The sequence below is a fragment of the Crassostrea angulata genome, chromosome 6, assembly GCF_025612915.1.
Source record: "Crassostrea angulata isolate pt1a10 chromosome 6, ASM2561291v2, whole genome shotgun sequence".
Lineage (NCBI taxonomy): Eukaryota > Metazoa > Mollusca > Bivalvia > Ostreida > Ostreidae > Magallana > Magallana angulata.
The window spans coordinates 17,244,499-17,262,827 of NC_069116.1; the positions used below are offsets into that span (position 1 = coordinate 17,244,499).

General features: G+C 33.2%; 2 protein-coding genes across 8 annotated transcripts; one reads left to right on the forward strand and one right to left on the reverse strand.

Annotated features, from left to right (window-relative positions):
- Positions 1-707: 707 nt before the first annotated feature.
- LOC128189612 (DNA ligase 3-like) lies at positions 708-12,621 on the reverse strand. Of its 6 annotated transcripts, XR_008244256.1 has the most exons (25): positions 11,961-12,207; positions 11,341-11,535; positions 10,636-10,907; positions 10,166-10,285; positions 9,834-9,992; positions 8,657-8,763; positions 7,777-7,821; positions 7,414-7,500; positions 7,214-7,293; positions 6,960-7,037; positions 6,561-6,723; positions 6,223-6,378; positions 5,956-6,087; positions 5,758-5,837; positions 5,561-5,648; positions 5,272-5,349; positions 4,926-5,049; positions 4,527-4,681; positions 3,941-4,150; positions 3,084-3,383; positions 2,833-2,913; positions 2,441-2,526; positions 1,901-1,973; positions 1,153-1,670; positions 708-1,106 (listed from the first exon to the last, which is right to left on the reverse strand). XR_008244256.1 is itself a non-coding variant. In XM_052861280.1 (24 exons), the coding sequence occupies exons 2-24, from the start codon at positions 11,520-11,522 to the stop codon at positions 1,554-1,556; spliced, it is 2,973 nt and encodes a 990-aa protein (XP_052717240.1). In that variant the 5' UTR covers positions 11,523-11,535; positions 12,603-12,621; the 3' UTR covers positions 708-1,553. The 6 variants fall into 6 exon arrangements, 5 of the variants coding, with proteins under 5 accessions (XP_052717240.1, XP_052717238.1, XP_052717237.1 ...); XM_052861280.1 differs by lacking the exon at positions 11,961-12,207 and adding an exon at positions 12,603-12,621 and having other exon boundaries at positions 708-1,670; XM_052861278.1 differs by lacking the exon at positions 11,961-12,207 and adding an exon at positions 12,222-12,291 and having other exon boundaries at positions 708-1,670.
- A 188-nt stretch (positions 12,622-12,809) lies between these two features.
- LOC128188749 (SPRY domain-containing SOCS box protein 1-like) lies at positions 12,810-18,329 on the forward strand. 2 transcript variants are annotated; one of them, XM_052859993.1, is made up of 4 exons: positions 12,810-12,968; positions 14,045-14,243; positions 14,352-15,263; positions 15,439-18,329. In XM_052859993.1, exons 3-4 carry the CDS (start codon positions 14,558-14,560, stop codon positions 15,567-15,569), a joined length of 837 nt encoding a protein of 278 aa, XP_052715953.1. In that variant the 5' UTR covers positions 12,810-12,968; positions 14,045-14,243; positions 14,352-14,557; the 3' UTR covers positions 15,570-18,329. The 2 variants fall into 2 exon arrangements, with proteins under 2 accessions (XP_052715953.1, XP_052715952.1); XM_052859992.1 differs by lacking the exon at positions 14,045-14,243.

The window sequence follows — 18,329 nt, forward strand, 5'->3', positions numbered from 1 at the left end:
GCTTTTTAGATTTGCTCGATGATTTGTAATTGTTGTAAATATGTTGAAAAATATTGTTTGTGTAATATAAAGAAACTCTTGCTTGGTGAGTTTATATGTGATACCGATACATGTTGCTTTTTCGTCAATAATGTGTTTTTTTTATATTTGGAAGAAAGAACAGGGGAAGACTATTTAAAAAATCCTTTTCTTTATTTTACTTTATTCACAACTTGTGACGTTTAAAAACAATCATATAATCCATGTTCAACTTTTTTTTATATTTATTACACTGAAGAATTTTACAGAGGATTCTAGTCAGATGTAAGATCAAATGCAGATATTTGTCAGGAATGGCTTTTTACTTCAAAACAATTCAGCAAAATTGATTCATCAACATTATCATCTACATTGTGATCTTTACTTGTCAGACAGCAAAACATGCAAAGGCCATTTTAGATTAAAAAAAATCAAAGTCTTCATTAAGATGGTTGTGGTCATTTTTAGACTTTTAAAATGAATATCCTAATAAAGAAGAGCTATAATGATAGGAGTACATTCAAATCTTAAAGTGAAAATATACATATTTTCTTTACTAAATTAATGTTTTTAGCTAAATAACCCCATTTTAAATTTAAGGTAGATCTGATGGTTAATTTGTAGAACACCCAGCCTCCTTATATGACTAATCGGACGACTCATCAGATGATGTTTGAAAAAAAAGTCAGTTACGTATTCTAATATTTATTTTATCAAAACAAAGTGTACACACAAATACAACAAGAGCTGCCTTTCTGAAATCTTTACAACAAGGTAGTGGACTTTTGATTATTTCTGTAGGACCTCTTCTTATATGCCACCCTGTTATCATTGCATCTATATCTTAGTATTGATCAGCTATCAAGTATTGACTGATTCGTGATTTGATATCAACTTGTTATCAGATACTAGTATATATGATCTATTTTCAGATACTCTGACCTAATGACCCAACCTATGCTCACAACTGACCTTTACCAAGACATTGTCCAGTCATCAAATATCTTCTACTTATCAGATATATCAATCGGTTGTCAGATACGTGTATTGAACTGTTATAAAATACTGAGCTATTCTCAGATATCGACCTGAACTTGAATATTAATGTAACCAGATATCTTTTAATCTTTTTACCTGAACTTGAATATTAATGTAACCAGATATCTTTTAACAAAAATCTATCATCTGATGTTAGTTTTATCAGATATTAAGCTCTTACCAGATATCATACCTTTACAAAATATCAAACAGTAATCAGACATTGATCTCTCACTTGATATCACAATACCAGTTATTGGCATTCAATCAAGATATTTTTTACACTTACAATTACCTCTACAGAAAATATTTCTATTATATTGTCGGTGTTTACACAATGATCAAATACAGTTTTAATTTAAATCTTGAAATATCTTTTTACTTCCTTCTACTAGAAACATAGTGAAATCTATTCTAGAGTAGTTTCCTAACACAGAAATACAGGATCTGATAATGGTGTGAAACCTGACGTCCTAGTAAGTTCACACAACAACAGGTCACTCGTCGTCATCACCCACTAGATAGGGGTCAGTCCTGACCAACATTTTCTTCTTTATACACATCTTAATCCAGTCCAAGGTTAAACACACCCCTGCACACTTAACTATGTCACCCTGGAACAGAAAATATGTAACACGTCAAGCTCATACTTTTTTAATACATTATATATGTATTAAAAACTATAATCTGGGAAACATTCCCAAAAGCATGAGCTTTTAATATTTATCTATACAAGTAAAAGGTTTCAATCTCATAAAAATTACTTAAAAATAAATGTCTAGTTGAATGATACATCAATTACTGATATTAAAGTTGAATAAAGAAAAAGGAACAACAATCCTACTTTGTGGCCTTTGTCCAATATCACATGGGTCGCTGAAGCCTTATCATACTCAGGAACCAATTCACCATCCCAACTTGAAACAGAAGGACAATATTTGATAGAAAACCTACACTGTGTGTCATACATATATCGTACATCTATGACAAGGCTATGACTGAGGAACAGGTTTACTAAATTAATAGTCACAAACTGATTTGAATGACTGTTATTAATATTTCATACATGTATTGTGTGGTCTACTGTATACATATATAAATTGGCTTCTACAAGCTTATATACTTAATTCTAGCATGTACCGGTACATGTACTTGAATTAATGGAAAGAATTTGGTAAATAAGGCATTAAAATACATGTACAATTATTACTGAATTAAATACTTGCAATTTTTCAAATGATCATAAACTGTTGAATAATTGACAGTAGTTTTTATAATATACCTACATAAACATAAAATAATTAAGAACTTGAAATGATCTCATGAAAATTAACAATGTAAATGTGCAATCTACCAATCAAAAATAAGGAATCGGCAAACATACCCAATGATGTATCTTCTAAGTGTCCTGTACAATTTGGTGTCGGTTGGCAGGAAAATTTTGCAACCTCTGAATACATTTGGAAGAGTCTAAATAAAGGAAAATGTATCAAATCAATGACATATTAAAGCAAATTCCCTACTTGAGTAAAACATTATTCCATATGCATAAATGTCTAATAAAATAAAAACTATGTTGGCTTTACAAACAATACGAAGTTAATAATTTGGTTTTCAACACCTATCTTGCAATGTCTACATTTAAAACATGATTACTGCAGTACAAAGGCTAGTGTATATGAGCTGGTTTATCATCCTTTAATATATCAGGGTAACTAATTACTTCAACATCAATTGATTTACATCTATGTAAATAATGTTGGGATTTGTTCAGACCTTAGGAGGATGGTCAAACTCTTCCAGATGTGTAGGGTTGGTCTGGTAACAATCTGCTCCATACTTGCACATTGGCTTTGACTGTGAACGAAAATATGGACCAGCCGTTATTTCATGCATCATACTGAATCATCTGTAAAGGTGACTACATTGCCAAGATTAAACTTTATAGATTGTCTCTTAAAAAATGAATTTGATGTGATTTCGCCTTGGAATGTATGAAAATTAATTCATATCCCCCACCGAATCACCTTTTTGGATGGAGTTATCTCCCCATTTCCAGTGTCACTATGTTTCCTCTTCACCCCATTTTTTGTTGGTGTAGCTTTCAAGGGTGTGGTTTTTGAGGGTGTGGCACTGTTTTTGGCAGGGGTGGTTTTCATGGGAGATACCCCTGTGTCATCATCACTGTTTATGTCCGTCCCACTGTCATCCCCCTCATTGTTGTTATCATTGTCTTCATTATCATCCTTCAAGGGTTTCTTTTTCGGGGTCCCTTCACTGGAGCTTGGGATGAGGTCTGTGGTTTCCTTTGATTTCTTGAAGAGGGTCTGCAAAACAATATTTAAAGTTAGAATTCATCTCCAAGAACTTCAATCATCTTTGAAAGACTAGTAGTACTCTCAAAATCTACAGGTACATGTAAGTGTTGATCCCAAGTTGATAATTTCATCATTTTTTAAGCTACATCACATCAATTTTCCTGCTGGTGGGTATATTGTTCAACTATTTTTAGTTTAAAAATATACAGAGACTCTAGCTTATCAATTGCATATTTACTTCTAGACAAAATTGATATTTCATTACAGCTGTCAGGGTAGACTAGAGAAGCAGAGTAGATCGTAAACCCTTGGCTAGTGAAGATGACCGAGACCATGTAGATACATCTACTGTACAGTACGTGCATAGAGAATGTTCTGTATAAGAATTAACTTACAAGTGTTAAGAGAAACAACAGTAGTTTTTAACTAAAAAGTTTTGGTATAATGACTGAATAAACTTTAACATAAAGCCAAAAGCTTTAACACTACAAAAAGCCACACATAGCCTATACCATGATACTTTTCCATCTGATATCTACTTATGTTAACCAAGGGTTATTGCTTACTCTGAGTCTGTGCAAATCCGTTGCATTCTCCCAATTCTTGTCATCCCTAAACTTTGTGATTCGGGGAAACCTTATGGAAATTCCATCTGCAGTGTGTATATCAGCCTTGCTAAACTCTGCGCCAGAAATCTCCCAGACTGGTGACTTCTTGGGGTCTCTCGTCACAAAGTCTGGCACAACTTGCTTTTTTACATTCAGCCAACTTGGTACCTGTAAATACCAAATAAAGAACATATATATAATCAATCAGGAATAAGAATGATTAATCCAATTCCATAATACATGTACTGTGATATGTGATCAGATCCACAGATAAAATTACACTTCATTTTTTCTGTTTTTCTATTTTGTTGTCAAAGAAAGCTAAGCACATTCACAATTAAAAAAACAGTTTAAAAAAAATCCAAAAACTTCCTACTTATGATTTTTTAAAATAAAGAATGTGCAAGTTATGCAAACATGACAAGAAGAGCCATTGAACTTATTCTTCAAAAGCAACGCCTTATTATTTTCTTCATGGAGAAAAAATTAGTTGCTCCTAGTAATCTGGATGGGACTAAGTTTAAGCCAGTGACTCGACCCTCACCTTGTCGGCATTCTTGCTAATTTTGACCATGTCCAGCGATTTCTGAAGCTCCTCCAATGTCTTGTCATCCAGACCACTGTGACACTTTGTGACCGTACACCACTTACTGCTGCTGGGGTCATAGACACCCAACAGAAAGATGGACATGATACCACCTGAAAACAAACAGATACAGTATCAAATTAATACAAGGTAACAGCTTCTAAAGCAAGAGTTTTCAGATATTTAAATGTCCTTTTGTCATTTTCAAAGCAAATAAACAAATCTAAATATATGTACTTCTCTTTAAAGTCATCAGGGGTGTTGAAAGGTATTCAACATAGGTAGATAATTTCCGTACATAAGAGTTCTTTACATGTGATATTTACTGTATTTGGATACATAGGTGAAGAAGTGTACCTTTATTTCCTGTTCCGAAGTACGCCCCCAGCACCACAAGATCTGCTGAGTCCGCCATCGTCCCCTGCTCCAGGTAGTCCTTCTTGATCTTCAGCCAGTGACGTTTTCCTGGCTCATACTTACTCTACAATAAAAGATTATCTTTTTTTAAATAAGAGCTTAATTCATATGTGTATCATTGTTGAAGCATAACAATGAAAAACACTCTCAAACAAAATATATTTTTTCAAATTAACTTACTTAATAGATAGCAACACCATTGCGATTTATATTGCATTGTAAATTAATGCCTAAATTTGAAAACAACCGTACATGTTATTGGGATAAGTTGATTTGACAGACTTACATTAATGTCCTTTAAGACAAGCCCCTCGAGGCCTTCCTTGAATACTTTTGTCATCAATGTTTGAAGATCATCAGGATCCTTGAAGGAAAAATAAACAGGAACCAAACTTTATACATTGCATAAAAAAAACAAATATGTATCTACCGAATGTGTATCAACAAACATAATTGGTAATTGTGTGAAATTCATACATAATAGGACTTTATTGATGGTTGTCTTTAGTATTATGTTGATTTAAATTAAGGTTGAAATCTTTCAAGCTTGAATGATGAAACTACTGTTTTCTTACATTAATGAGCTGGGCCTCAGAAAGCATGACTCTGTTGGGAATTTCTTTCATCTCTGTTTCCAGAATCTTCTTTCTCTCTTTTATAGGTCTGAATTACACAAAAGGTCATAGAGATTTTCCTCAAAGTGTATTGCAATGAACAGCACTCATTCATTGGTAATACATGTATTCAATCTCATTATTTAGGCTTGACTTACTTGTGCATAATATTTTCTCCATTTAAATGAAGACAATCAAACACAAACAGGCAGACATTAGCATCTTGAAATGCAGCTTTCTAAAATATAATCAAAACATCATTAGTACATGTACATAAAAAGTTTAGAAAAATAATTTCATGTTCATAAACCCCTTCCCATCAAAAAAAGAAGAAACCCAGGGAAAAAAAATCTAACCTTGTGAACTCCTAGTGTTCCAAACGGGAGTGGTTTGCTGGTCTTGTTGTCCACTAATAAAACCTCTGCATCCAGAATGAGATCATCACCAGTGGGAAAGGCCTTAGGGATAAACTCCTTAAAATGCTGGACCTTCGAACATTTTTGAAATAAAACATAAACTCAATCATAAATCAATGATAACATTCATTAATGATAACATTCATGCAAAATTATATTATACATGAACTATTCAAGAAAATCCATCTCTAGAAAAAGGCAACATACTTTGTGGGGTAAAACTGGCTTTAGACTTCTGCTGAAATACTGAAAGTTGTGTCCCTTTTTATGAAGTTGTACTCTCTCTCCATCGTACTTTATCTCTGCATAGAAACCATTAGGACACTTCTTCATTGCCTGGTCAACTGACCTACAAGCCTCTGCCTGAAACACAATGAAAAACAAAATTTCACACACAACTTTTTTTCTTTAAAATGACATGCACATTAAAAGCATAAATTTTGCATGTGAATTGAGATCTTGAGATTTCTTGTTCAGATTTTAATCATGTACGAGAAATCAATTAATTGTGTATGCTTTAAATGGTATGGTCAAGCTTCACTGACCAGCATGGGAAGGACAGGGGTCATGAGGGAGGCTTTGACACTGAGCTTCTTCTTCATCCCCGGCACTCCTCCTGCCTTGTTCTCCATCACCCGGTCCACTACGTCCCTCAGATTCCTGGACGCTTGGAAGGCAGCGTACGCATTGTCATCCAGAGCATCCAATCTGTAGAAGAGAGATTGAGCAAATAACAATGGTAGTAAAAGAGGTAAAGTATAAATAACAACCGGTAAAATAGACTAGACAGTCAGTGTCTTTAACATCACATAAAAAAATATAATATAGAATTTCCCCCTTATTCAATCATTTACCTTTTTTTTTTTACTATTCTTTTTCACTGTTATTTAGTTGTACTTGTCGTTGGAATTTCACACAATTCTTTTAAAAACTGAAATACTTACATATGCTTTGCTCCAGAGTTTATTCTAAGGTCATGCTTTATCAATCTCACAAACATCTTCAAATCATTCCCTGTGCACCTGAATGCAAAATGATGTGGTCTTATTTGCAGCTTGAAGTGGTCTAGAGTATAGTGTTACTTTAGAGCGGTACTTTATATTACCGGTACCCGTAATTGTATATATGTTAGGTACATTTTACATTGTTTATGTACAAGTACATGTACAGTATACTGGACCTGTCTTGACACACTAACCTCTTAGCAACCTTAGTGAGAATTCTTTGTTGGTCATCTTCCTTGGTTACTTTGGATAATTCATCAAGGTAGTCATCAACCTAACAAGATCATAGCATCAGTAATTTATGCTGCACTACATAATTATTCATAAATCAAAAAATTCATTCACAACATATTTCAAAACTTGTAAAACCTGCCTCTCAATAAATTAATGCTACCTGCTGCAAAGAGAGTAAACTCTTCTTTTGTGGGGGTAATCGCTTGCTCTCTTCAAAGTACAATCTGACGGTCTCTGCGACATCACCCTGGAAAAAAGGACAAGTGACAGGATCTGAGACATTTCAGTACAGTACCGGTAACTGCAGTTGAAGTTGTGTCATACTTATAAACAATACCTTGTTAAATGCAATACAATGCTGCATTTGTTTATACTCAATATGTCTAAAAAAGAATCTTTCAATTATACCAAAATACATGTATTACTTTGTGAAGAAAATAGGGTCTGTTCTGACATCCAAAAGTGCATTTGTTTTGTATTGAATTTCTTTTTAAAAATATACGATAAAATGGCCTGTATATACCTGATCCAAATCTGCAACCATGTCATCCTGACTTGCACCAAATATCTACAATAACAGAAAAATAAGACACTTAGAAAATGAGAAATCCTACAATTACAAACTCCTCTCTATCTCTAGTCTTGGTTTTGTTCTTCTGTGTGTGTAACAGGTGGTGAAAAGGCAAGTTTCAACTAAGACTCAAACCTGTGGCCTCTGGCATACCTTGCCACCAGCTAACCACTGATATATGGAGACCTGATACATTAACTGACAGACACACATCTGTTAACCCGGTGATTTACTCCCCCTCTTGGTAAAATTATTCCTGGAATTTACGATGTTTTGAAACATGTTCTTAGGGGATGACCGTGGGTTTAAAACATTGGGCACCAAATATGACAGGTGGTGAAAAGTCAAGTCTCAACCTGGCCTCGAACCCAGGGCCTCTGGCGTACCATGTCAGCACTCTTACCACTGAGCTACTGAGACCTGATATATTGACTGACAGTCACATACCTGTTAATCCTATGACATGTATAGTGTGTGAATACAATAGAATGTCCTTGCAGGGCAATCCCTTTATATATGTATGAAAGGACTGCATCAGGTTACAGTGTAAACTTAGTTCATGTATTCCCAAATACTACCAGATATATCTGGCAATCATACTCTAGCATCTAACCTGCTTGCCCTGGGATCAAATTATAGGGTTTTTACTTCTGTACCTTGCAATAAACTTTAAAAAAAAACCAAACAGTAGAAGCAGAATTTTCTTTGTCGTTGTAAGGTGTGAACTAAGTAACAATTTTTTTCAGGATTTTTCAATTTAATTATATTAGAAAAGTGTTGATTATACACAAGACTTTTTAAAATTGTAAATCAGGTGAATGTAGTTTCATACCTGGCTGAACAGTTTAACCAGTTGTTTACTGTTAAGGTTGTACACCTGCTTCACTACTCCAGGTAACAGACACTTCATCCACAGGTAAATGTCACCTTTAAACCCATCTACACAAAAAATAAATGGCAAATCTGTATCTAACATAACTTCAGATACACAAGTTTATCACTTCCCTTTATCAAAACTCATAGATTACAATTAAAAGGTTATTTTTTATGACTGCATACTAGTGATGTCCCAATCATCGATAATAATCGAAAATCGATCGATTGTTATAGCATTCTAAGCGCTCGATCATAAAAGGTTTCATTATGATTAATCGGTTGAGGTTTTTTCCCTTTCAACGAGCGCATATCATAAATATAATATTCTTGACGTAAACTATCTAAACCCTGAAAAGGCGCGCAGTCTGAAAATGGCTGACATGTCAGACGAGCTCCATATTCTTACTCGGGAAATATAGCATATTCTCAAAATTGGACTCATAAATAATGCTGGACTCAAAAATAATGCTGGACTGCCTTCTAATGAAAATCTTTTGAATATAATTTTTTTATAGCTTGAAATACTAAGTAAATTAAATTACGAAAGCCTAGTGATGAGTCTGTTCATTGTTACTTGTTTATTTTCATTTACTTAGCATTACACTATAAAATATAAAAATCTCCGATTATAATAGATAATTAGTTAGTTGCAGGAAACCGATTATCGATTATAAAAATCTTATCGATTCCCATCACTACTGCATACAAGAGCAATAATAAGTCATACCATATTCAAAGCAATTCTTGTAAAAGAGACTTTAAATACAGTGGTACTTCTGTGTATGTGTATGTTTCCAGGGAAATTACACAATATTCATATTGTTATTTACACATTCTAGAAGTAATACAATGTGAGTTAATAAAATTCAATGACAATGCCATGATGGTAAAATTCTTTATGAAAATTTGGTTCAGTGATTATTTTTGGTTCCTTTCAAAGTCAGATCTTGATTCTTCATTTAGTAACTCCATTTGACATCTGCAGCTTGCTTTACCTTGCTTATGTAATTATGAGAGACAACATAATAAATTATTGTATCATACATTATTTTTATTGTTTCTAATGGTCAAATGGCATTTTAGGTATCAATTTGGAATATATTTTTCTATTCAGATATATAAATGTATTTTACCTCCAGAGGAGCCTTTGTTAATGAAATCATGGACAAGTTTAGTTTTAGCCAAGTAGGAATTCTCCTCTGCGATTTCCGCACAGAGGCGTCGGAACTCTCGGAATGAGTCATCTCTGTGGCCTGGAGCATCACTTTCCAAGGCACTTGTTGAAGGACCAGCTGAATAAATTAAATAATGACAGAGTATAGGCTATTTATTGCAAAAGATAAAGCCTTAAAGATACCCTTTGGAAGAATCTACTAGATTCAAACTTAATGCATGCTGACAAAAATTCCTATAAAAAGGTACATGTGAATTTTGATATATTTAGATGCTATCAATTTAAATCCACCTTCATCACCAGGATCAGCCTTTTGCTTTGTGGGGGAAAAGGGCAGAGTGGCCTGTACTTTGGATGTTGCCTTTTTCTTCGCAGAGCCTGGAGACTTTGTACTGGAGTGAGTGGCAAATTCTACAATAGAATTCTAATACAATATAATTCTACAATAGAATTCTACAATAGAAGATCTTGTAATCAACCTCCTTGTTCAAATAATACAATGAAATTAATTACATTCTAAACTTCGAAATCCCAATACGTCTTAGAAACAAAATCCCAAGATTTTTCTAGGAATAAGAGATACAAGTACTAAAATAAAGTACCGGATATGAAAAAAAAGTGTTGGATACTTTCAACTTAGGAAGACATATCCATGAGAGGAAGATATATCCATAAGATACATACATATTGATATTAGCCTAAGGGATGGTGAATTCAAATATCAAAGATTTGCCCACATTAAAATCAATCTACAACTTCACCTTTGATTAACTTATTGATCAAATCTTTATCAGACTGCTCGATCTCTGTGAATCCTTCAAGATCGTCTGGCTCCTCAATTTTCTTTGTGGTGGCTCTGGCTCTCTTTAGGGTTTCAAACATGCACTGTGGGTGGTACCACTGTTTCATGTCACCGCCTTCATCAGAGAATGGGTTTGACACCACTTTTCCAATTCTTAGTCCCCCTTTATCAATCTTTTGTTTACATTTCTTACAACTGGAAGTTCCAAGTTTAGCATAGCCTGTGGTATATCTACAATAAATATGAAAAAAATTGGTAATAGGTAATGATAGAACCATGTTAACAAGACCTTGGACTTTCGGTAGGATATAACCATCTTTTTCCTGCATCAAAACAAGTTAAAAATGATGCTGGTTTCAAGCAAAATATACACAGATTGCTAGTCTTAGCTAAAAAGCCAGACAAATCTTGTTGATTTATTTCAAAGAGCCATGGCTGAGTGGCCAGCAATGAAATAGACATGCTTACATCACATTCTGTTTGACACAACTACCCAAAGTCCAAGCTCCTGTTGAAATGGTTTCAGAATAGAATTTACCCCACTGACCTATCTGATTTAAATAATCAAGAGTCTTTCTGCATTAAGACCAAAGCAAATATAACATTTATTTTCCAATTAGGTCCTCTAGAATGTATTTATTATACAAAAAAGAATAAATATTACCTGTTTTCAGCCATGGCTCTCTCTGTGGGAATGTGAAAACTTCTGACACAAAAGAATTTGAGTGTATGGGCATTTACAAACTCAGATTTTGTAATTTGTAAAGACCTTGACAAAGTTCTCTTTGAATTTGACTGAAGACACCTGAAGAATATGATGCAAGCTTGCTGGAATATCCTTGGCATTTAATTCAGCACCCTAAAAGAAACAAATGAAAATGTCACATACAAAAATGTTAATCCACATCAAGTCTTTTAAATAAAATTTTACTTTTATGGAAATGTTTGAAACAATTATAGGAAATGAACAGATATCTGTCATTTTTTTTGTATGGTGCAAGATATCAACAGTGATCAATGTATGAAAAATATTACATAAGTTTAAAATACATGGTGACAGAAATTAGAAACACAAAGGGCTTTTCTAAATCTTGAAATGATTCAAAGAAAATCATTTCATTTCGTATAAAGATTTTTTTTAGAAAAGACAAAAAAATAAACACTTAAATGCTTTATTTCACGCCTTTTAATGGCGTGGTTTTTATATTTCATCATATGGATTGAAATGCATTAAATATCATAATGAAACTGAAATAGTAAGAAATAACAAGTATTTCATAATACCGTTTGTAAATATCACAGATTCCACTTAGATTCTGCAGGGTAAGCATTTAACGTTATGACTTATGTATCTCTACTAAAATTTTGAGACGAAATCTTGACTTGCATTTCTTTACATCTCCATTTGTTGAACGGGGGCGACATTCAGCTCTATATTACAATTTTGAATTAAATAAACACATAGAAGTCAACAATCTTTAGCACTATTCTAAAATACTTAAATAGTGATTTTTTTCTTTGCGAATAACAACACAACTTACATACCGTCCTGACTGTTTTCACCTTTACGTAAAGAAGATCTACTTCCGCATATTGGTAGGGGTAATTTCAAAACCAGTAAACTTTATTCCAAAAAACCAGTTAAGTTTCACTGTACAAATGCAACACCACATGACATTGATTTAAGCAAATATAAAAAATGGGGAAATTGCTTAGATGCACATTTAATGGTATCATTACATTTGGCTATTTCTAAGTTATTGAAATAATAGCATTAAGAATAACTATATTGTAAAACTTCAATGTTTTTCTACAGTGTTATACATGTAAATATTCTTTTTCACTTTGAACAACCATCTCAACATGTAAAATATTGCAGCGGTAACTTTTTTTATCAGTTTATTGACTTATCGATAATTATCTCACCTTGTCGGATAAATATGAATTTCAATATCTTTAACGTTATGTCTTTTTGTTTCAGAATTGTTTATGTCTAGTCAGTTGTTCCATTTAAGTTGAGTCATGCATGTCATCATAGCGATAATTTTAAGTTGCCTAAAAATGTAATTATGAGATGTTTCCGCAGGTAACCTTCGTATGTGACGTCATGTCAAAATGATCACGTGACAAGCACTAGCTTGGCAGCCATGTTGATCATTGCCTGCTGTGAATCACAAAAGTGGCAATGAAAATAAAGCAGCAGAAGATCCATAAATCGACATAGAAGATCTTGTAAACATACATTATATGTTTAATATGTCATCTTTTTAAAAAACGTGAAGGGGACTCAGGGTAAGTGCTACATCACACGAAATTAACAACACCCGCTGTGGAAAAGTGCGGGTGTTTTGGTGAAGTGGAGCACGTTTCGTGCATTTGAGGTGTAACAAAAACGTTTCTCCTTTGACTTTACCAAAAACAAATGCATAATTTGTTTAATGATATATATTCAAAGTTTAGAAATGTGGTGTGATTTTGATATTTCCATCGATCGTAGAGATAGAACGTGTTGTTTTGTTTAGGGACAGCTGATGACAAAGAGGCGGTAGACAAAGGGGAGCTCGTGTAACGGTACTTTGTCCGTAAGTCGAGTCAAGTAGATTAACCCGTAACTATTTATAAAACAGACACGATGGCTACACCTTATGTAAGGTTATCATGGTTATGGATACTTTTATGTTGACTGTTCTTTGTGTATATTTCAGCACAAAAAGGTACATAAATTTATGAAAAGAATAGTTGAACATTTCATGGATTCAACATGTTCATGAATTGAAATAAAAAAGAGTGAAAATGTTTATGTAAAATCATATATACCTTACTGATATAAAATTGTTTTGTAGTTTAAAAAACTCATGAAGTTAATTGGAAATGTGAAACACAATAGTTGTTCTCATTCATTCAACTTTTTTGACTGTTTTTCTCAAATCTTTAAAAAAAATGTTCATTAAACTTTTTTGACTGATTTCATTTACTTTATAGTCTTTATCTTCCATGCACAGTATCATATTTAATGTTAGTTAAAGTTTTATCCATCAAGGAAAAGGGGCTCAGTTTAAGAAATTAAGAATGTAGTTTAAAGAGTAAGAAAACTTCATTAGCCAACACAATTTATGACACACAGCTTCTTCATGTTCTGCCAATACAGTAATTTTATTATATACCATCAATAAAGAAGAATGTTGATTTCAAACCATTTGTGAAACAAGTTCTTTTGGAAGAAATTATTGATTCCAATTTACTTTAAGTAACCCTCTGCATTTAATTTAACATCAGCTGAAACCCTAGTTTAGTTTGAAATATGTTAAACATAGGCCAAGATCATATACTTGAGTTTATGAGCAAGTATTTGCATTGCAATTTACTAGATTCCTCCCTGAAAGTGTTAAGGAACCAATCATTAAGGGCATACATTATTCATAAAACATGAAAATTCAATGAGAAGTTTTGCATGACTAGCCATGGGGCTCAACAATATCAATGAGGAAAGATTCAATACTGCATTTTTCTGCCAGAGTTGATGCACCAAATCAAAGTCAAATCTTTTCAAATTATCATGAAATGAAGGTAAAACCATATTTTAGCAAAGAAAGATACATAATTCTTTATTTGACAGTTTTCAAAATCATAAAATTGAACAAAGATTTGATTTTTTATTAACATTAATATTTTCAGGATACCAACTGACAAAGGGAAGCTGCTAAATAAAAAAGAAATCTACCAGAAATTACGTCAAGGTCATGATCTAACATCCAACTTCTATTATCAAGTGATACAAAATTGCTCATGATCTACACAGAATAAATCAGTTGGTCTGAATTGTTTTCCCTTGAACATTTTTCAATCTGTGAACAGAGCCTGCCCTAAATCATGGTCAGTAAATGAGCATGGGGCAGAAAGTATCAGGTGGAATAAAAACGGTTTCAGCACGAGATTCCTCCTACAGAACCCTCTACCGAGGTGAAATGGTGTACAACCCCGATTATCAGAAGCCTGCCCGGCTGGACATGCTCCTCGACATGCCGTCCCCAAACAAAGACTCCCAAGTCAACCATTCCTGGAATCCGGATGACAGATCTTTAAACATATTTGTGAAAGACGATGACAAGTTAACGTTTCATCGTCATCCCGTTGCTCAAAGTACAGACTGCATACGTGGCAAAGTAGGGTATACAAGAGGACTTCATGTGTGGGAAATCATTTGGAGCACAAGGCAGCGTGGGACCCACGCTGTGGTAGGCGTGGCTACGAGTGATGCGCCCCTACACTGCGTTGGTTATCAGTCTCTTGTGGGCAGTAATTGTGAATCTTGGGGATGGGACTTGGGAAGGAACAAACTTTACCATGACGTTAAAAATAATCCTGGTGTAACATATCCTAGTCTGTTGAACTCAGATGAAAACTTTGTAGTACCAGACAGTTTCTTGGTTGTATTGGACATGGATGAGGGAACTCTCAGTTTTGTGGTGGACGGCCAGTACCTCGGTGTAGCCTTCAGAGGACTCAAAGGGAGAAAACTGTATCCAATTGTCAGTGCCGTGTGGGGTCATTGTGAAATAACAATGAAATATTTAGGTGGACTGGATCGTAAGTACTTTGTAGAGTACATCATATTTTATTTACATTTGTAATTATGATAAATAAGAATATTATGTTTGAAATAAATTTCTATATGTAAAAAAGGTATAAATAACATATTGAATATGTCATACATGTAGGCTAATGATGAATTAAACTAATAATCATCTACCTATTGTTGTAGCGGAACCTCTACCCCTGATGGACATCTGTAGGCGTACAATCAGGCATCAACTTGGGAAAAATAGACTACATGAAATTCCTAGACTACCGTTACCAAATCCTCTCAAAAGTTATTTACTCTACCAGTCTTAGTACATCATCTTTGAGAAAATCTTGTGTTTCTGTGAATATATATATGTGTGTGTGTGTGTGTGTGTACTCCAATCTCATGGCTCTCCTGAGATCTACAGATCTGGTGCTTGGTATTGGTGGTACATATACTGAAAAATGATCTACAGACATTAATAGAGAGAATAGTGAAAGACAGGATGGGGAGTAAAGATGTTATCATGAAAGACAGGGACTCTATCTGAGTTAAAGTCATTCAAGTTTGATCTCAAATGAATGTAATAATATATAGATATAGAATAATACAAGGGATGGTGTGAACAGTGTTTTAAAAACCAAATGCTAATTCTGTTGGAATGTTCAAATTACTGTAGTATGTCTAACAAGGGTGAAGAAAAGTTGGTAAAATCATTTTCTAATCAAATAATTACAAATGAAATCATGAATTGTCTTTTGTGATTCACATTATTTTGTATGGCATTTTGTAAATTATTCTCCAGTTCTTCAAACTTGGATCTGCAGATATCTGTTTTGTATTCCTTATCTATGTTACTTCAAGGGCCATTATGTGAACAGAAATCTCATTGTTGTAAGAGTGTGTGACTTTTTTTTATGCTAGCAATGTGGTATTGTACAAAGAATTTGTGAAATATGAATTGAGTATGAATGATATTGTCTCATAATATGGTATGTGTGTTTTTTTCTCCCTACCCTTAATGTGTTGCAAGTCTAGTCAATTATGGTGTTTTTACTTCCATACATTGATGCAGTTTCACAACCTGTGTCCCATGAATTTAGATGTCTTTATATATTTAAAGATTGAGAAAAGAGCTTTCTGAGAAAGCAGTGTGTGGCAGATAGTCATAAAATGAGCATGTTTTTGGTTTTATTTGTTTTGGGGTAAGGGGGAGGGTCTCGATAACAGATGTAAACCTTCCAATGCCTTTGTACTCTTTTTTTTTTTTTTCAGTTTGAGCACTAAAAATGATGAGATATTTTTTTTTTATATATTTATATCCCTGTGCTTATCATTCCCCCTTTCAGAAAAGTAAGAATGAGGTACATTGAATCTTTCCAAACTTTTTTACTTTAAAATTATCAATGACACAATTATACAAATGAAATTTCTGCAGGTACTGGCACTCCTTTTCAACAATAAAACATACCTGTAATCAAATTATATTGCCTTAAATTGCTTATAAATTGAGATTTTTTTGGTAGGAAAAAGATGTTACATGATTTTAGTTTTCATGAAATAATTTAAAGGATGATGGGGAAATAAAAAGAAAACCAAAACCATGAAATAATTTTATGTGTGATGTTGATTCCTTTATCGTTGGTGTGAAACACAATGTTTTAGAAGAAGAATGGCTGATTTTCAGTTCAAATACGTCACTACAACTGCAGTGTCTTCAGTGGAATTGTATTTATGCTTAAAAGTAGTCACTGAAATAATTTAACAGAGAAATTGTATTTGGAGTTTAGATTTTCCAATGTTTTGTTGACATACTGGTATATCTATCTGTGCTTCTTGGTCAGCTCTGTGTGAATCATTTGCTGCAACATGTTAGTTAGTATGATGCAGAAACAAAAGAAAAGTATTTGTTAATCAAATCTAATACTGGTGAAATCCTCGCACAGTGCTTCTGAAATATGGCTTCATCCAATCTGACATGATAAATATAGGGTTTATAGAACTTCAATATGATACAAATATTTCCTCAGTATTTCCACTAAACTGCAGTTTTGTATGGTGGGTTGTTTTTTATTTTTGGTCACAATACAATAAATTGTATGAATGTGATTAGTACATAATTATAAATAATTTAAGAACTAATGGAATTAATGCTGATCTAACAGATCAATGGATTGTACAGTGGTACTTTGATAAATATTATGATTCTTATTTATTGCTGTAGATGTAGACATTCTATTTGTGCATTGCTCTTCATTTTCAGTGTGTGATGTTTGGTATAACATGGTCCACCATTTATAAACATTCAGTTGATTAGCAAATGAGTTTTATTAGTAGAAATGGTTACCGGTAAATTCCATTACAGAAAATACAGGATTTCAAATGCATGTACCGGTAAATATATTTTGATATATTTCCCTTTTACTGGAAAACCTTTTATTGTAAAGATTGTTATAATTTTTGTATCATGAAAACATACTGCCGATTTTTTAAATTTTTTGGTTAAGTGAGAATCATAGTGCATTTTTAAGAATATTAAAGCAATGATCATGAAAAAAAAACTATGTTGTGAAGTCCTTTGGCATCACTGGGCTTAATCCCAAGTAGATGTTGTGGCAATTTTGTAATTTTATGAGTTTCATTTTGTGAAAGTCCTTTTTAGTCGCTTTTTAAAATCTTGAGCTTTTAAACTGAAATTTTTTAAAAATTTGACCACTGGAGACTATCAGATTTCTCCAAAAGCATACATTTATTACATGTAGTTTTTTACAACCCCTGTTATATAATGTTAATATTTGGATTTTAATTGATAGCAAAGATTTTAAATGCATGGGTAATGAGACAGTTGATGGAGTCTAAATGTGTCTTTTAAACTTGCATGCAGAGTATAATTCACGAAAAAGATAAACTTCTAAGATAGATGAATGTTTGTTAAGCATTATATTTATTTGCACAAATCAAATGTGCGGGCCATATTGCATGTGTTTGTTTCATTTGTTTCATAAGTTTGTTTTCTTTGTAAAAGCAATGGTTGTAAGACAATTCTAGCCAAATCTTAATTGACATAATAAATATGATGTGAAACTTAA